Below are 16,605 nucleotides of genomic sequence, written 5' to 3' on the forward strand. Positions count from 1 at the left end.
TTTAATTGTCTATAGAAAAAGATGGTATCTTCACTTGTTACATTAAATATATTTGATATATATATGTTCAAGTGTTGCTTCAAAGCAACACAAAAAGCAATTAGCTACTTAAAACTGCACTGGCTCTGCAGCACTAACTAAAAAAAGTGTGCATATAGTTGATCAGCTGAGGTGGGAGTCAGCTATGTTTGCATTCTTTGAACCTCTCATTAGCGTGAACGTCTCTTCGCTGTTAGAGGCAAACTACAATTTGGGTAATGACAGGGTTGGTGAATGTAGTTCGGCAAACATAAAATAGTGCCTACTTGAAACTGGTTACAACAAGGGTTGTGGAAATGTCGGAATAACTGTATTGTGATTTTGGAAAGAGACACTGATTCAAATGGCTTTTTATGGTGCTTTCAGCACAAGGCAAATGCCGTCTGGTTCCATTATATTCAAGAAAAGGGCAAACCATTTAAAATATGATAGCACATAAACGCCATCCAGACAGATAAATGGTGTTACAGGAATGAACCATCTCCATAACATGAATATCCTCTTTAACAGCTACTTCTAGCCAAAAGGGGTCATCACAGCAGGGCCTGCTGCATGTTTGAATTGGCAGATGTCATTTTATACCAGATGCACCACATGGCACGACCCCTAAGGGATTTATGGGATCAAACTGGGGATCTTTGGCTTGTTAGGCAAATATGTAAACCAAGTTCCTATATTTCCAGGGCGAGTTATTATTTATTTCTGTTGTTAATAATTACTAGATTTGCAGCACCCTCTGTGTTTGACAGTAACTATACTTTAGATTGCCGACTTTACCTTCTGAATCGCATCATGAGCACATACAGATATGCTGTCTCATCCTCCGACCTTACATCACCTCCCTATGATTATATGCTTGGAACACTGCGGATCAGTCAGCCATAAGCCCGTTAGTCCTCTGCTGGCCATATTTATTCTGGCTTTAGATATCCAACATGTGACTGCCCGAATTGCTCAGTTCAGTCTACTTCCTGGCTGCAGTTGCGTGCAGGGAGAGCAGCTGACTCTCCAGGTGAAGGTCGACTTCTGAATAAGTAAAGAGAGGGAACGCTGCAGCAATTTCCCACTGCCTCACATAGATTTTACACATAACAAAGTGAACTGAGTAGTTTTCCTGTAACACCCCACAAATAATGAGCTGCCAAAAGATCCAGTTTCCCACAGACAGCCCCCTCAAATTCCCACGCACTCTCCCTTCTCAGTAATTCACCTCCTGCTGCTTCATCCTGACTTATGTCACTATGGCAACAGCTACATCTGAGGGCAAAGACTATGCACATCCTCCTTTTTTTTAATCTGAGATTGTAGGATTAGTGCAGCCAGAGGCCTTTAAAACCTGCTCTTGGCTTGCATGCGAGTCGGTGTGTCTTTCTTTCCCTCTGTGCTGTTGAGTCAGTGTCAGTGTGACCAAGTGTTGTTTTTTTTTTTTGCAACAAAACAGAAGGTATTATATAAGCTGCAGAAGCAATAAAAACTCGTACCTGTTGACCTTGACGTGGTCACCAGGTGGCTGTGGGAGCAGATCAGTGGCCAGATAGGGCATTTTCAGAGTGCATCACTATTTTACTGTAATCGGCATGACCAGGAGAGTCCTGACACTGATGCACTGCACACTGCTTCTCCTCCCTCTTGTTACCTTGAGAGGGCGGTGAAACGGGCCCTGCTGCGGAAGTCAGTGTCCTCCAATGCTTTCATCAGCACGGGTATCGTGCACATGACCCTCCACTGCTGCATTGTCAGCGGTTAAGTGTTCAGCCCAGGGCTTTATTTTCATGCTGTGTCACAGTGCATGTACAAAAGGATCTCTCATTTGCTCTGAGGGTCCAGGATCATCTGCGATCTGCCTTTTCTTTTTCTTATGCTTATTCTTCTCTTCCATGAGTGCTCCCTTAAAAGCCTATGCAGTTGTCATGGAGTTGTGCTTCCTGGTAAACAATGACTCTTTTCATTCCAGCAGAGCTTTCAGTCCAGTAGCTGAGATCGATGGAGCAGAAGGCAAAGAGAAGGGGTTTGCTGCTGTCCTAAAACTCTCATGTCTATCATGAAGTCCACTGCATGTGTTTCACAGGCGTTGCTGTTAGTTTGTAGTCTCATTACATCCACGATACAAAATTATTTTGTTTGTGTTGATAATAAAAATTATGAAAAATGTAGTAAAATCAGCTGATGGGTAAAGATATGTGAGGGAAAAAATAACATTGCAGGTGCTTATGGGTAGAAAGGTAAAGCTGTTGAGTGACTGAGGCCATAATGAAGGCAGGACCCAAGCACATGACCAGAAGTAAGGAGTCCACAACAAAGCTATGATTATTTCTCATCGAGACTGGCTTTGAGCTGAGCTTCCAAGGCCATTTTATCAAAGGTACGCATGTTGGTCTCCTCCCGCACTTTGTCTCGCACGTGAAAAGAGGCTCTAGCCACAGATCGGGCGCTCTCTAACACTGCCTTCTTCTCCTTGAAGATCTGCTCACTCTTCTCCAGCTTCCTCTCGATGGACTGCAGCAGCTCCAGACGCCTCTGCTTCTCCTCCTCCTCCACGCGCTGCCTGTTGAGCTTCTGCAGTTTCTCCTTCTCCTGTCGGCTCTGGACTGCCCGCTGCGCCTTCTCTTTGGCCCTCTCCTCAGCCACCAAAGCTGCCTGCTGGGCTCGTTTCTCTGCTTCCTTTACGCGAGCCTCCAGCAGCTGCTGCTGTTGCCTCTCGCGCTTCTCTGCTGCCTTGCGTGCTTTCTGGATCTGCTTCTCCTCGCGCTTGGCCTTCTCTTTCAGCTCCTTCCCTCGACGTTCGACTATCTGTTCGTAGTTTTCAAGGGAACGGCTGAGCTTGTCCTCTGCTGACCTCCTGGCCTCATCCCTCTCCTCTTTCTCTCTACGGGCGATTTCCTGTATCAGGGCGATGTGACGTCTCTTCTCTGCTTTGTTCAGACCTCGCCTCTCCTCCTGGGACTGGTGCTCTTTCTCTTGCCTCTTCAGCTCAGCCATGGTGAGCTTCTCATTCAGCAGCAGCCTCTCTTGCTCCAGCATGGCAGCCCTCTCTTCCTCCAGGCTCTTCAGGTTCTGCTCCTGAAGAGCCTTCTTGTGCTTTTCCTCTCGCGCTGCCTGCTGTAACTTTAGCAGGCGGTTACGCTCCTGCTGTTCTGCAAGCTCCCTCCATCGCTCCTCGCTCTCCTCGACCTGTCGCATTTTGGCTGCTGCTGATTGTCGCTCTTGCTGGCTGAGTCTTCGCTGACGCAGCGACACCTGTGTCTGCCACACTCTCTGACACTGAAGCACGGCACGCTGTTTCTCTCGCTCCTCCTGCTCGCGACGCAGCTCCTCCATCCTGCGCTCACTATCCCACTGAAGGTGAGCCACATAGCGGGTTTGGCTCATGATGTCTTCCTCTTGATATCGGGCAAGCATCAAAGCTGCTATCTTGCGGTCTCTCTCAGACACAGCTTTCAGCCCTCTGCGCTTCACCTCCTTTACTATGCGCTCCACCTTCTGTGTCGTCTGAGGAGAGTGGCTCAGATCGCCGAGGCTGAGGCTGCGGCCCATTAGGGAGTTGAAAGTGGCCAGAGTGCGAGCTCGAGGACTGGAGACTCTAGCCCAGTGTTCTCGTGCACCATCCCAACTGTAAGAAGAAGAAGCGCCCGACTCTGACGAGGTGCATGTAGTCGTAGTCGTAGTAGTGGAGGTTGAAGAGCAGACGGGATCCATCCTTCGCTGTAAAGATTCCAGTGAATGGCTTTTTCCTTGTACCTTGGAATGAAATCCAAGATGTCCATTGTGCTGTGTAAATGGTCCTCCTGTTACACCGTTCAGAGGTATCCCAGAGCTCTGAACTGCAGGTTTTGACGCTGATGAAGTCAAAGTGGAGTTGGCTCTGGGGAAGGAAGGGGGTTTCGGTGTTGGTCTAGGAAAAGTGTTTGAAGATTTACCACCAGAGGACTTCCGAACTACTGGTGGGGGGCCAGATGAAAGTGGTCGTGTGGGCTTTACTAATTCAGGGGATGAGGACAGAGGATGTTTTCCAGATCCTAGAAATCCACTCTTGGAAACTGGTGTAGAGGGTGTAGAGCCAGATTTTGAGGATGTGGTTGGTCCCGCATGAAAAGATTTAGGGGAGGTACTAAGAGTGGAGGCAGGTGCTTTGGATAAAAGAGCTGCACCTGTTTTGGAGGCTTGACCTGATGCTGTGGCTCTAGAAGATGTTCCAGCGTTGAGGGTGGAGCTGGAGGTCACTGGCCCAGACTTAGAAGACTGGGTGAGGCCAGAGGACATTTTATCCACAGAAGATGCATTGCTGCTATTGACCGTTGCCTGAAGAATCCTTCGTTTTTCCTCCCTAACAATCCTTTCCCTCTCTTCCCTGCACTGCCTAAGTTTGGCATGCCTGTCCCTCTCAAAGACTTCAAACAAGCCTGTGGCGACACGCATTGAGCGGCCAGGAGCCTCACGGGCAAAGTCAGAGAGCGGGCGAGGCAGCAGCTCCACAGGCTTGACCCCGCATCGAGCACACGCCTCCAGAGAGCGGGGGCTCGTTAAAACGTATCGGCTGCCCTCTGCGGCCGGCGAGTCAAAGTTGTACAGATCCAGGTGCAGCTTTGGAGACACATCGCTGTCAGTCTGAGTCTGTGGTTGCTGAGGTGCTGAGTCCTGAGAGGTGACCTCTGGAGCCGCTGGAGATGCAGTGTGGCAGGGGCTTGGCTCTGAACTGCCGGTTGGTGGCGTCTCAAAACCAGCATCCCCATCTTCCTCTGTTGTCGTGCTATCTGTGTTTTCTGGCAGTCGAGAGTCTTCGGTGGCCACAGCTGGTGTGTCGAATTGCGGGCCTTTACACTTATTCTGCTCCTCAGCCTCCGAGGGGTCAACCATAGTTGGCTGCGGGTAAAGAGAGGGCAGGGTGAGCAGGGGAGAATAAAACAGGAGAGAAAATAGATGAAAAAGTGGGGAGAGGTTTCAATTAGAGGATCATAGCACTGAGACAAGAGCTTAAGAGATGCAGTCTGTGGGGGGAGGGTCATTACACAGGTCCAGAGATGCATGCATGCACGCATGAACACATATTCGTGCACTCACTGATTTTACACCAGATGAGACATTTTCCCCCTTCAGGGAAGAGACACAACACAGAAAAACACCACAGTCCTTTAACGGGGGGATCTATTTTCGGCAGAGTTACTGGGCTGAGAGAATCTGATTACTCATAGCAATATTTTTTCACTCTACATCACACAATCAACCTACAAATGCTTAACGCACAGACGTCTGGGGTATGAATTATTAAGCACCTGATCCTAAAAGCTTACTTGGAAAAAGAATGTGATATCGTGGAGTGTGAAAGTAGTAAACAACCACTGGACACTATTATGCTCACTAACATGGACTCATCACACCTGGTAACAAACAGTGAAGGCCTAGACCTTTCTCCTGCATATCAGCAGGATGCTGGCATAAAACCCTCTCCGCACTGTCAACACCAACAGCTCAGGTTCAAGGTTAAAACTCCAAAAATGACAAAAGAGATATTGCTGATTGCTTTGGTGCACAACAACAGTCATTACAGCTGCTTAAATCCGGTGGATTTGGCTGTAATTTAATGCGGTATTGCGTCGCGCAAGCATGCACTGACCTGCCAGGTCGCAAAACGTTTTCTAAACCGGTGCTTTGTTCCCCTTTAATCCGTCCAGAAAGCCTCGTCTCCTGCATAATATCAGGTTTCAGGCAAAAGGCTTCGGCCGTCGCCCCGAAGATGGGTGCATCACATCGTTGCAATCTCCGGCGACACGACAGACACAGACGGAGCCTTTCCCAGCCGGTCAGCCTCTGAGCGCCGGCGCTGAAAATGTGCACTCTCCGCGATCACAAACACCGATAAAAACCGTCCTCGCGGTGAAATCTGCTCACTACGACGACTCTCCTATCCAGCTTCCTCCCTTCCTCATCCTCCCTCCCTAAAGTTCATCCTGTAAACATCAGCGGTCGCCACCTGCTTTTCAGCATCCCTCCATCTCACCCTCCTTGGCTCCGCCCGCTTGTGGCAAATATGCTAAAAATACTGAGTGCGCTCTGCAATTATCCGAGCGCCTGTCCACTCCACTTACAAGCTCTTAAACTGGCGTAATGGTGCTGAATGTTACCCCCGAGCAAAGATCCTCCTGCAGGCCTGCTTTTGTACCACGCACGCAGTTTATCCATTGAAGATGAATATTAGCCAGTTTCCAAAACGTGTCTATTTTCCATTTCCAGAAGTGATTTTGTAGGAGATGTTTCCAAAATACTGATGGAATAAAAAAGGCGTGGAATTTTAAAATTGGTCTTTGTTAATCTGTGGCTGGCTCATCACCAGTCACAGCACTTTCTCTTAAAGCTGACATCTGCCACCACTCCTGGGCGTGAAATCAAAATGCATGTAATTACTCGAAATTGACACCAGAGGGCGAAAGAGCACTGCAGATCTATGCTAAGGGTGTCTCAGGGAGGTCATCTGACCTCAAGCAGTCGTAATACTGAGTTATCGAGGATTTTATTTTAGTATGATAGAATAAACACCCCATTAGGCCATTTACACTTGAAAACTGACACACTGGATCAAATTACAGTCACCCTAGTTTACAGCATGATCACAGTTAATTTAGGCCTGAATGTTTTGTTTTTCTTTTTACAGAAGACATATAGGAAAAGCACAACTGAAAATAAAACCTGACTCATGAAACTAATGTGCCAGCTAGAGGTATGATTGAATTGGTCAGTTGGATAAACATTACTGTACTTGAAATGTATGTAATCATTTTTCTATTTTACACCTTAAAGTGTCCATGATATCAGTGATAAGGTGTAGTAAAAGTTTTACAACATTTCTTGAGAATATTCCCAACATGTAGTTAATTCAGGCCTAAATTAAGCATTTAGAAATAGACTTTTAACACTCTGTTACATAAGTAAAAGGACTGATACTTATACACATTCACTTACATTCACCCATTCGCACTCACATTAATGAGTTGGGGAATTCTTACAAATACAGCTCTCGAGCCACCCCTCATTGCCTTCTTGTTTTTCTAGGACAATGAGAAATGGGTGCAAAGATTAATTGAAACATGTGCAAAAATGCTGAAAATACTGCATTTAAGGCAAAAGCAGAATTTGTGCCAAACTAATGAGCTTGAAAGTCAACACACGGCCTTCAACACAGCCTGAACTCTTTTAGGCTTTTAGTTGAATAGGATACTAATGCATCAGGTAACCCCCCCTGCTTGACACTACCACTACAGTTACATTTTGCTATTGCTTGTACCTTTTGTACTACTACTTTCACTTCCTATGAAAGTCATTTTTATACTAATACTGATGATATAACATTAACATTATTTCTTACTGTACTACAACTGGCATCAGTAGTAACACAACTATTGTTCTCACAGATCTAGTACAAATAGTCGAAGTTGAAAAAGATTAGTATTTCTCTCTGTGAGTCTGATGGATTTGATCACCACATGCAACCCCACTAATAAATGCAGTTGATTAATTGAAAGCCCTCTTCTGCATATAGACTGGTCTGGTTTGGTCCAGAGCTTCAGGATTAGATAACTCTGGGTGAAAAAAGCTCTGATGATGACCCACTAAACTCCTGACCCATTGTGGGGAACAGTGCGAGTTTAATTGGCCCCACCCGCAAGCTGTATCGGGAGGACAGCGGGTAACAAGTGACAACAAGGAACGTGCTGGCTGGCTTGTTAACTGGGGGCATGGGGTCTGCGAGGGGAGCCAAAGGAGAGCGGTGCATGGTGTGCTTGCTGCACAGTTCACTGGTGCAGGGTTATGCTCTGCAGAAATTTTGTGTTTGTGTTTTTGTTTTTGGTAGGGCATGCTCCCAACCACCAAAGCTGAACTGGGGGGTTCATCGAGAGGTGAGCTGCTTGGTGCAGTCATGGAGACCAGTACACAGCCCATGTAGTGGTGAGAACCCAGCATTCCACCACATCATGTAGGATCCGACCTGGAGATGCCAAAATCCTTATTCTAGATACATTTTTAAGTATTTTGCAACCAATAAAGTTATAGACCACCAGATCTTTAATGTGGTATACCATAAATACTATGAAACAACCAACATATTGAATATTTCAAAGATTTTCCTTAATATATCCTGATTGGGAAAGTGATTCTGTATCAGCTCTTCTGCTTTTGAGGATCTATTGAAAGACAGATCCTCAAAAGCATCTGTTCGATTTAGGAACTCAGTTATAAAAACACAGGTGAGCCAGTATCTGTGCCGTTACGAGGATCTACGTCCCGTTCAAGCCACTTAAGGAAGGCTATTTTTACACAGAGCCAATAGATAAATCCAGCCAGGAAATTATAGCGAAAGAGGAACTGAGAGATTACGCACTTTTGGCTACATGACTCTGACAGTCAGCAGCCTCAGCTGAAATGAATTCACCCATTTCATTTCCCTTCAAAGGCAGATCAGATTTTCAGCTGGACATGTGTGCAGAACTTTGACAAGTATGGATAGAGACATGGCAAACTCTTTTACCGACCTGGAAATAAAAAGGCCTCGGTACATTTCCATCTCTCCAGAGAGCTTCTGATTTTCCACATTATTATATTTTACTACTATTGTAGTGCATCGAGCCAGGAGCTTACTGTACCCGTGTTTGCTAAGGGTTGAACACAAGGAGTGAGTGTGTACAGCTGTCTAGACAAGTGCAGTGAACCAAACTTAAGCTTTCTTGGATGCATTTTATATTTTAATATGTTTCCTATTCAAAAACAGCAAACATAATTAATAAGAAACATATTAGATCTGACAAACTTGCAGTATTTTTCTTAAACTCGTTAGAAAAAAAATCTTATTTTTTAATTGTTACTTCACGCATAAGCTTCCTCTAATATTTAAAAGGCTTTAGAGAATTTTAGAATTCAAATCCTAAACGAAACATTTTTTATTGCTTGATGCCAACAAAGTAACATGTGGACATAATTTTTTAATTTTTAGGATACATATTATTACACTGATTACTGTAGTGGTTTCCAACCTAGCAGCATGGGAGCTCATATTAGGTTTTCAGAAGATGAACAGGAAGGGTCACAATGACGACCACAATAATGAAGCACAGTGAATGCTGGTTATTCTGTCATGATTGCCTATTTTCCAGTTTTCCTGTAAAACACCAGATAGTTTTCCAGTTAGAAATGATTCATATTAGAGCATGACTGATATATTCATCTGCCAATACTGGTCATCCACCCACCTCTACTTTTCTGGGTCAGCAGTCTAAGCAGAGATGCCCTGACCTCCCTCTCTCCTGCAACCTTCTCTAGCTCTGGGGTTCACCAAGGTGTTCCCAAGAGACATAATCATTCCAGAGTGTTCAGAGTCTGCCGTGAAGGAGCTCATTCCCAACCAAGAGTGGGCACTGCTTTTTTCTGACTGAGAGACAGAGAGACAGGGTCTCAGATTTGGAATCGCTAATTCTGATAGATGCAAAGAGCTCCAGTCCAAGCTGGAGATCATAGCTTGATGAAGCCAGAATCACATCATTGAATAAATATATACTTATTCTAACACTTATACATATTTTTTCCTTTTCTTCTTCTTCTTTAAAAAAATCACTTCACATAGTTTTGCAGCAGAGCAGTTCAGACTGAGCTGTTTCACTATCAATAAAAGCACAAGATAAAAATAAAAAATCCCTCTTAAAGTGATTACAACCAGACTGTTGCAGTCGGTGATCAAACACTACAGGTTGCTGTGTTGATGTTCATTTTGAGAACTATGTTAATTTTGAGTAGACGATTATAAAGGATCATTATTAAATAACACAATCAAAGAGTAGATTAGGTTGCTGCTTATGCAATAATAGATCAGTAACAAAACCATATACATCAATCGCATAGCTTTTTTTCAGTATTCCTCTGCCTTCTCGTCTCTGCTCAACATATCAACCAAGGCCACACAATACCACAGCACCCTGTCTGACTGAGCAGCATTTGCACCAGCATTTAAATTCCAATTTTCCTTTGGAGGGCTTTACCTCTCCACTAACTTGCATGAAACTTGCTCTTGTAAATTTTTGTGCCTCACTGACAGACAAACAAAGAAAATACAAGGAACAAGAAATATCATAACAGCAAAATAAAATGCAAGATTGATTACTTGGATTTTGGGAAACTTAGTGCTGCGCAAGCACTCAAATATGTGTGCGTGCATGTGTGCGTGCGTGTACAGTACTACATGCCTGCTGGAACTCACTGGCCCTGCGAATATTGAGACCTTTCATTGCCCCCAGTTCACATTTCCAGCCTTGGTTTGCCAACAGAAAGGGCCACATTTTCTAGACCTCTTCAACTCCCGCTTCTAGCCCTTTGCTATATTCAGCCACCAACCCCCTCTCTCCCTGCTGTCTATTCTGTGGGATGGTACAGGGGTCTCATGCGGGTGTGGAACAGTCCCCCTCCTTAGTGGAAGGGGAAAAGGTCCCAGAGACATAGCTGTTAATTCAATCAGGAGAGTGGTATGCTCAATTAGGCATCCATAAGGGCCTGGATGGGTCCGGGGGCCCTGCAGAGGGCAAGCAGCCCAGTCCCCAGGAGGTATTAATTGTGGATGACAGTGTGTAAACAGTGGGGTGAATAGACAGCGCAGGTGCGGGACACCCCATTCCAGACTCAATAGGCCTTTTCACACCCGTGGCTCTCTGTTGCCACTTTCTCTTTCACTCTCTCACTGCGTAAAAATCCCTCACATCTCTGATTAATGTCATAGATAATTTGGCTTTGTGGGCTTATTTATTTGTTGCTATGCTTTTCCATCACCAGACATGCTTCTACATCACTGTCAGTGTGTGTATGTTTGTGTGCAAGTGTGTACTTGAAGAGGGTAATAAGAAATGCTGGCCAGCCAAGGGCTATACCCTCCTCCTTGTTTTCAGGAGCTAGTGAAAATTGCGGCCAGTACATGTAAAATATATGGAATTTATGAAATGAAATCCAGATGACACTTTAAAAAGAGAAGGCTTTGTATCTGACCTTCGATTTTCCCCTTCAGCACACAAGCCGCCCGCTCCTCTCTGTCTTTCATTCAATGCTTCAACTGTATTCTGCCTTTTGAAGTGCAATCACACACTCATCAAACAGATGCACTGCCTGAAAAAGTATTCAGACACTACATGTGGGTGTAAAAGTAGCAGAAATACAAGTAATAGAACTACAACTGCAAGCACAGAATACTAATCTTGAAGTATGCCTCCTTTTTTTAACATTTTAATAAATCTGAAATAACTGGTTTATTTTTACTGATACAGTGAAATACAAGCAAAGCTTTTCTAAAGCTGATTGCAGTGGAGGTACTATTAAAGCAATTGCTTTAATAGTACAAATAATAAACAAAGTCAAATAATATTCTCCAATGTAAAAAAAAACAACTGTATCGGTATGGAGGTGTGTGGGAAGTGAAGTAAACCTTCTGAGACCCCATGTCCTCACAGAGGAACGTAGGAGATACTAAAAATGAATGCCAAACAAGTAGTGAAGCAACATGGGAGTTGCAAATACTTTAATAATTTGAATAAGTTCAGCACTTGAAGAACCTCAGGGATGAAAAAAATCCTAAACCCAGAGACAGATTCGGTATATGGTTGCTGTATTGTTGGGTGACTGGTCGATAATTACAGTAGGCCTTTTCGGATTATCCTAAATTACTGGTAAATCAACTAATAATCAGCTTTTTATTGTTGTACAGGTGAGGGTGAAATATCGCTACAATAAACAAAAGGAGGAACTTTTTAAACACTGGAATAAAAGTCACAAATAGGTTTCCATGGATTTCGTTATTAGAAGAACAATGAGAATCTACTGAAACACACGACAAATGCAAATGCTGATTTTATTTAGACAAAAATGTAGTTATTTAGCATTAAACTGGAAAAATGAACGACAAGTAGCAGTTTTTGCCTCTCTTCAACTTGTTTTCCTCTCAGCATTTATCATACTACATCTGAACTGCATGTGCACCTAAACTGTACTTTTAGGCAACGTGACATCATTGCGGTACATCTGTGCTAAACCTGCTCCTCTCCCGAGGCCGTCAAATCTCTGGGTGGCCTCAGTGCTGCTCTGTCTGTTTCTGTGTCTGCACACACCCGCTAATTTTCGGCCGTATGTAGTTGGTGTAAGCCGGTGGGGGGACCGGCGGCTGGGGCGTCTTTGGAAGGGCCACTGCAGTAATTGGGATGTACATTTTCTTTCAGCATGCCCATTCATTCCTGCTTTTGTTTTTGTTGTCAGAGGTTTTCTTTTATGTTCGGCCAAATGACAACAGAATTAAAGTGTCAAGCCATGCTTTCACTACAACGGCTTTGCAGCCCTGAAAACTTTGTCTTCATTGTTCAGGGTGGCGGGTTGAAGTGAGAGGGAAGAGCAGATATAAACTGATCTCGTTAACATTCCAAGAGACACTCCCGTTGACCCTCTCTGCTCCTCATCCTCACCTCCCACAGCATTACTCCACTCACACAAGGACATGAGTGGACCGGCTGGCACAGAGCGGGAGGGGTAGTTGGGTTAAGTCTCTGTGGTGGGAAACAACTTGGAATGAGGCGCATCCCTTCTCTCACAGCTCTGATAATGATACTACACGGACGCTTTGCTGAGTTTCTATGGTGGTCCGATAAGCAAGAATTCAGATAATTCACTATCTTGAGACCACTTAGGCCTCGGTTTTTCTCCCTTTTGTACAACTGCCCCATCCATTTTTATCTCTCCCATTTGGAGTGACCCTCCTCTGGCATCTTTTCTGCAAACAGTGCTTTACAGAAACTGGCCAGAGCACAGAGGAATAATTAATGCTGACCCTAATTGTGCCAATTCCAGAAGCTCAATAGCTCTAATTACAAGGCTCTTCTCTGAGGCACTCAAAAAGCCGCTGAACTGTCAAAACCAACAATTAAAAAATATCTATAGGGACAAAGAGCGAGAGAAGGGGATTTGGGGTGGGGGTGGGGTTACCCGTTCCAGTAAAGGGTGACGGGACACCTGCACTAAACACTGCTTCTCTCTTCTTAATGGGCCTCACAATTTATTGAAAGGAAAAGATGGAGAAATGGACAGCACGGAGGCGAGGAAGATGTGAGAGCCAGAAATTGAGAGGTTGCAGGCCGATTACAGTGTGGAAGCATGTTTTGTGAATGCACTAAGTGTGCTTTCCTGCTCAGGTTGGTGGAAAAGTACTGAGAATATTTATGGTTGTCAAAGCAACAATACTGCGATATTAAAGTGCTTCATAACAACCTTAAACCTTCCACTTAAGTGTTAAATGTGAAAAACCCAAACGTATATATAAGTGACAAAAGGGTTGCAACAATGCAGAAATGTTGTCCCCACATTCATGTTGTGGTGCACAGCAAACCACTAATACAATATTAGAATTAATACATTCATTTCTGATTGTGGTAGAAGGTTGAAGCAGAGCTAGGTTAAACCTATACAGCATCACATATTATATGCATTATATCAGTCTGGAAAGTAGTAGTAGTAAATCTTTTCTATAGAGCAGAAAATAAAAAGGATCAAAAGGCACTTAGTTTTTAAGAAGTAAGAAGTTATTTTCTTTTGCACTGCAGTTTAACACACATTGATTACTTCTTTGTTTTCATAGATTATTGTTTGTTATTTATCAAAATACTGATAACCCTATATTTTCTTCTGAATTTGAGTCTTACTGTAAATTAGTAAATTGCATTTTTAACATTGTGAGTATTTGCAAATACATATGGTGTTACTATACATTAACTACTGAGGTTTTTGCAGATTATCATATAAGATGAAGAAATTCCAATGCTAGCCAAACGGCTCTAAGGTCAGCCAGTTTATTTTGAAAAAAATCCCCCAAACCAAATAGGTTCTCTACCAGAAAAAACCCCCATTTATTCTATGAAATGTGTTACATTATGACCATGTAATTGGGGATAAAGTGACACAAACAGTTGTTTTTTGCTCTATCAAACAACGAATCGTCTGCCAACTAAAACCCACAACGACACACACACACACACACACACACACACACACACACACACACACAAAAATCTACAAACACAGACTGCCCCCCTGCAGTGCTTGTGACAGCTATTGACTTTACTCAATAGATGTTTTCCATTGTAACCCAAGTACGCAGGCTAAATGTCACGGCAGCAGGATACTAGGCTATTATAGAGCATTATATGTCTCAGAATGGGGATGAGAACCTAAAATTTGACCTCACAATTGCTCGGCCATTGTCTCTGCTCTCAAAGACTCATGATAATACACTGAGTGTTCCTGCAGCTGCTGCCTCTCCTGGTCCTATCTCCTAACTGACCGGAGCAGGTCTTTCTCCTCCGCGAACAGTTAATCTTGGGGTGAGGTGGGCGTGGCTTTCCCGCCACCGGCCGCTGCTATTGGGTCCTCCGAGTGCCAGCTAGAAACGACTGCTCCCTCCTTTGCTTTTAAATGAAGGTGCAATGGATACAGGCGCGACTCAACCTGTGGAAGCCGCGATGAACAGCTGATCCTCCCGCAGTGGATAAAACCAATCACAATGGTGACGGCCAAGTCCTGATTCCCGATCATACGCGTGGCACTATGTGAATAGTTATTGGAGGAGTAGACACAGGAGAATTATTAACCGGAAATTAGGGTTAAGGAGTCTTTTTGGGGCGTACTAATATATATTTTTTTCGGTTTGGACCTGTCGATCATCAGTATTACAGACGGACACGCTGTGCGCTCAGACTACCTGCCGCTCTTCGCTCTGCGCTCACCGACGCTCAATTATGTTATTATCAAGTTTCCTCATTTTTACCGTCTCCTACTTTATGGCGCCTCTGTTCCTCTGTTACCTGCCTCAAGTGTCGGCACAGAAGCCTGGGTCACGGGTGAGTACATCCCTGTGGGTCTGGTGCCTCACACTTTCATGGAAGTAGCAGTTTGAAACACGATACTTGCATTAATTACGAATGTAAAAGTGTGTCAAACTGATTAGATTCTACTTAAAATAGAACGAATGGGATAAGTTACAGACTGCTGGTAAACCTGAAATATGCCGAGATATTTCTTTAATGCGCCTTTAGTAGATAAGATGTAACAGTTGATTCAAGATTTTTTTTTTTTAAACTTATGCTGAGTGGGTAAATTAGATGACTTTAAATCAAATGAGAAATTTGGCTTTTGGTGTTAAAGTTTCATCTGATTCACTGTTTAGAGAAGAACACTCCAAACCCAATCTCCATCTGGGCTTGTAAAGCTTAATCCCACCAATTTGCTGGTTTTACACTTTGAGTTTGGCCAAATCTAACTTGTAAAACATGAAATCGATGATAACTTACTGAGCTTACTCAACTTTTCCTTGGGCACAGCATCCCGGCTCCTGGACCTCTCCTTTTGCAGGAACAGATTTTTGTCACTGCCATGTCTCTCCATCGCTCTTTTTTTTTCTTTTTTCTATCTTCAGTCTCTCACACACACTGCTTTGCTTGTTCAAGGTTCTTATTTCGCCCTGTCCAGGCACAGGGGGAAATAAGTGATGCGAAGTGAAGGGGAACACCATTGTTTCAGTGCACAGATGCACTGTAATATTTGTGGTCAGAGGCGAGGGGCTGACTCACAGGGGGTGAATATGTAATACTCTCACATACTGGAACTATTTCACAATATCTTTGAACCCCCCTACCCACCCCACCCATCCTCCATACACAGTGTGCTGTGGTCAAGATTGTTCTCTGGAAAGAGCCACAGTGAATTTTGCTTAATCACTTCTTTGTTGCTCCTTTTATAACTGTTTTCCTACTGTTCAAATAATGAGAGGATCAAGGTGGAGTGTGTGGCTTTCCTACAGTATAACTGGACGCAGTACTTGTTACTTTGCATATTTTGGGGCCTGATTCAGGTGGCACCTCCTTATATAGCTACATCACTTACACGTGCTAGGGTGTTTAGAAAATCAAAACAAAGATGAGTTTTGAAATTACGATGGCTGATACTCTGAGCTGCCCTTTTATCGTGAAGTTCTTCCTATTGTAACTTTAGCTGAAAGATTTTGTGTACCTTGCCAGGCTGTGAAAGTCTATCAGTCTCAACTTTGGTAAACAGTTTCAAAACCACATTGAATAAACTCCAAAATACAGGGTGGCCAGTGTGAAAATGTGGTTTCTTGGTCCTCTGAAATTTGATTCTTTAGAGACAAAAGCTTTTCATAAAAACAGGGATAACACTGAAAATCTGAGCATCTCCATCAGCTTTATCCCATCAAATTAAACTCCCTCTGCATCCCACTTCATCCTCCTTCTGGCATGGATTAGGCCCCAAGGAGCAACAGTCAGCCTGCTGAAACCCCCACTCACTCCACAGTGATTACTTCTAACATTTCTCACAGCTGCTGTAATACCATAATTCACACCACCCACTTTCCACGTTGATATCAGGAGTGAACGGCTGAGCTAATTTCCCTGCATAGACCTGCTCCTTTCTCATTTCTCTTGAGGTTCCATGATGCAATAGCACAACAATCCTCAAGACTGAGGAACACGAGTAATTGAGAGACTAAAA

The 16,605-nt window shown here is 43.9% G+C and overlaps 3 protein-coding genes across 12 annotated transcripts in view; 2 read left to right on the forward strand and 1 right to left on the reverse strand.

The window, feature by feature from the left end:
• Window positions 1-16,605, forward strand: part of plekhd1 (pleckstrin homology domain containing, family D (with coiled-coil domains) member 1) — a 50,567-nt gene that overhangs the window by 12,236 nt on the left and 21,726 nt on the right. The window lies entirely within an intron of this gene.
• Window positions 1-16,605, reverse strand: part of ccdc177 (coiled-coil domain containing 177) — an 81,291-nt gene that overhangs the window by 1,097 nt on the left and 63,589 nt on the right. For 4 of the 8 annotated variants that reach the window (XM_026152108.1, XM_026152110.1, XM_026152109.1 and 1 more), the window contains one exon: window positions 1,521-4,899. In XM_026152108.1, the coding sequence (XP_026007893.1) occupies window positions 2,347-4,899 (2,553 nt within the window). In that variant the 3' untranslated portion in view covers window positions 1,521-2,346. The other 4 variants (XM_026152114.1, XM_026152113.1, XM_026152115.1 and 1 more) reach the window with 4 other exon arrangements.
• The window catches only part of smoc1 (SPARC related modular calcium binding 1), a 56,191-nt gene continuing 54,111 nt past the window's right edge, over window positions 14,526-16,605 (forward strand). For both annotated transcript variants that reach the window (XM_026152119.1, XM_026152120.1), the window contains exon 1: window positions 14,526-14,936. In XM_026152119.1, the coding sequence (XP_026007904.1) occupies window positions 14,835-14,936 (102 nt within the window). In that variant the 5' untranslated portion in view covers window positions 14,526-14,834. The remainder of the gene's footprint in view (window positions 14,937-16,605) is intronic.

This window comes from Astatotilapia calliptera, chromosome 19, assembly GCF_900246225.1.
Source record: "Astatotilapia calliptera chromosome 19, fAstCal1.2, whole genome shotgun sequence".
NCBI lineage: Eukaryota > Metazoa > Chordata > Actinopteri > Cichliformes > Cichlidae > Astatotilapia > Astatotilapia calliptera.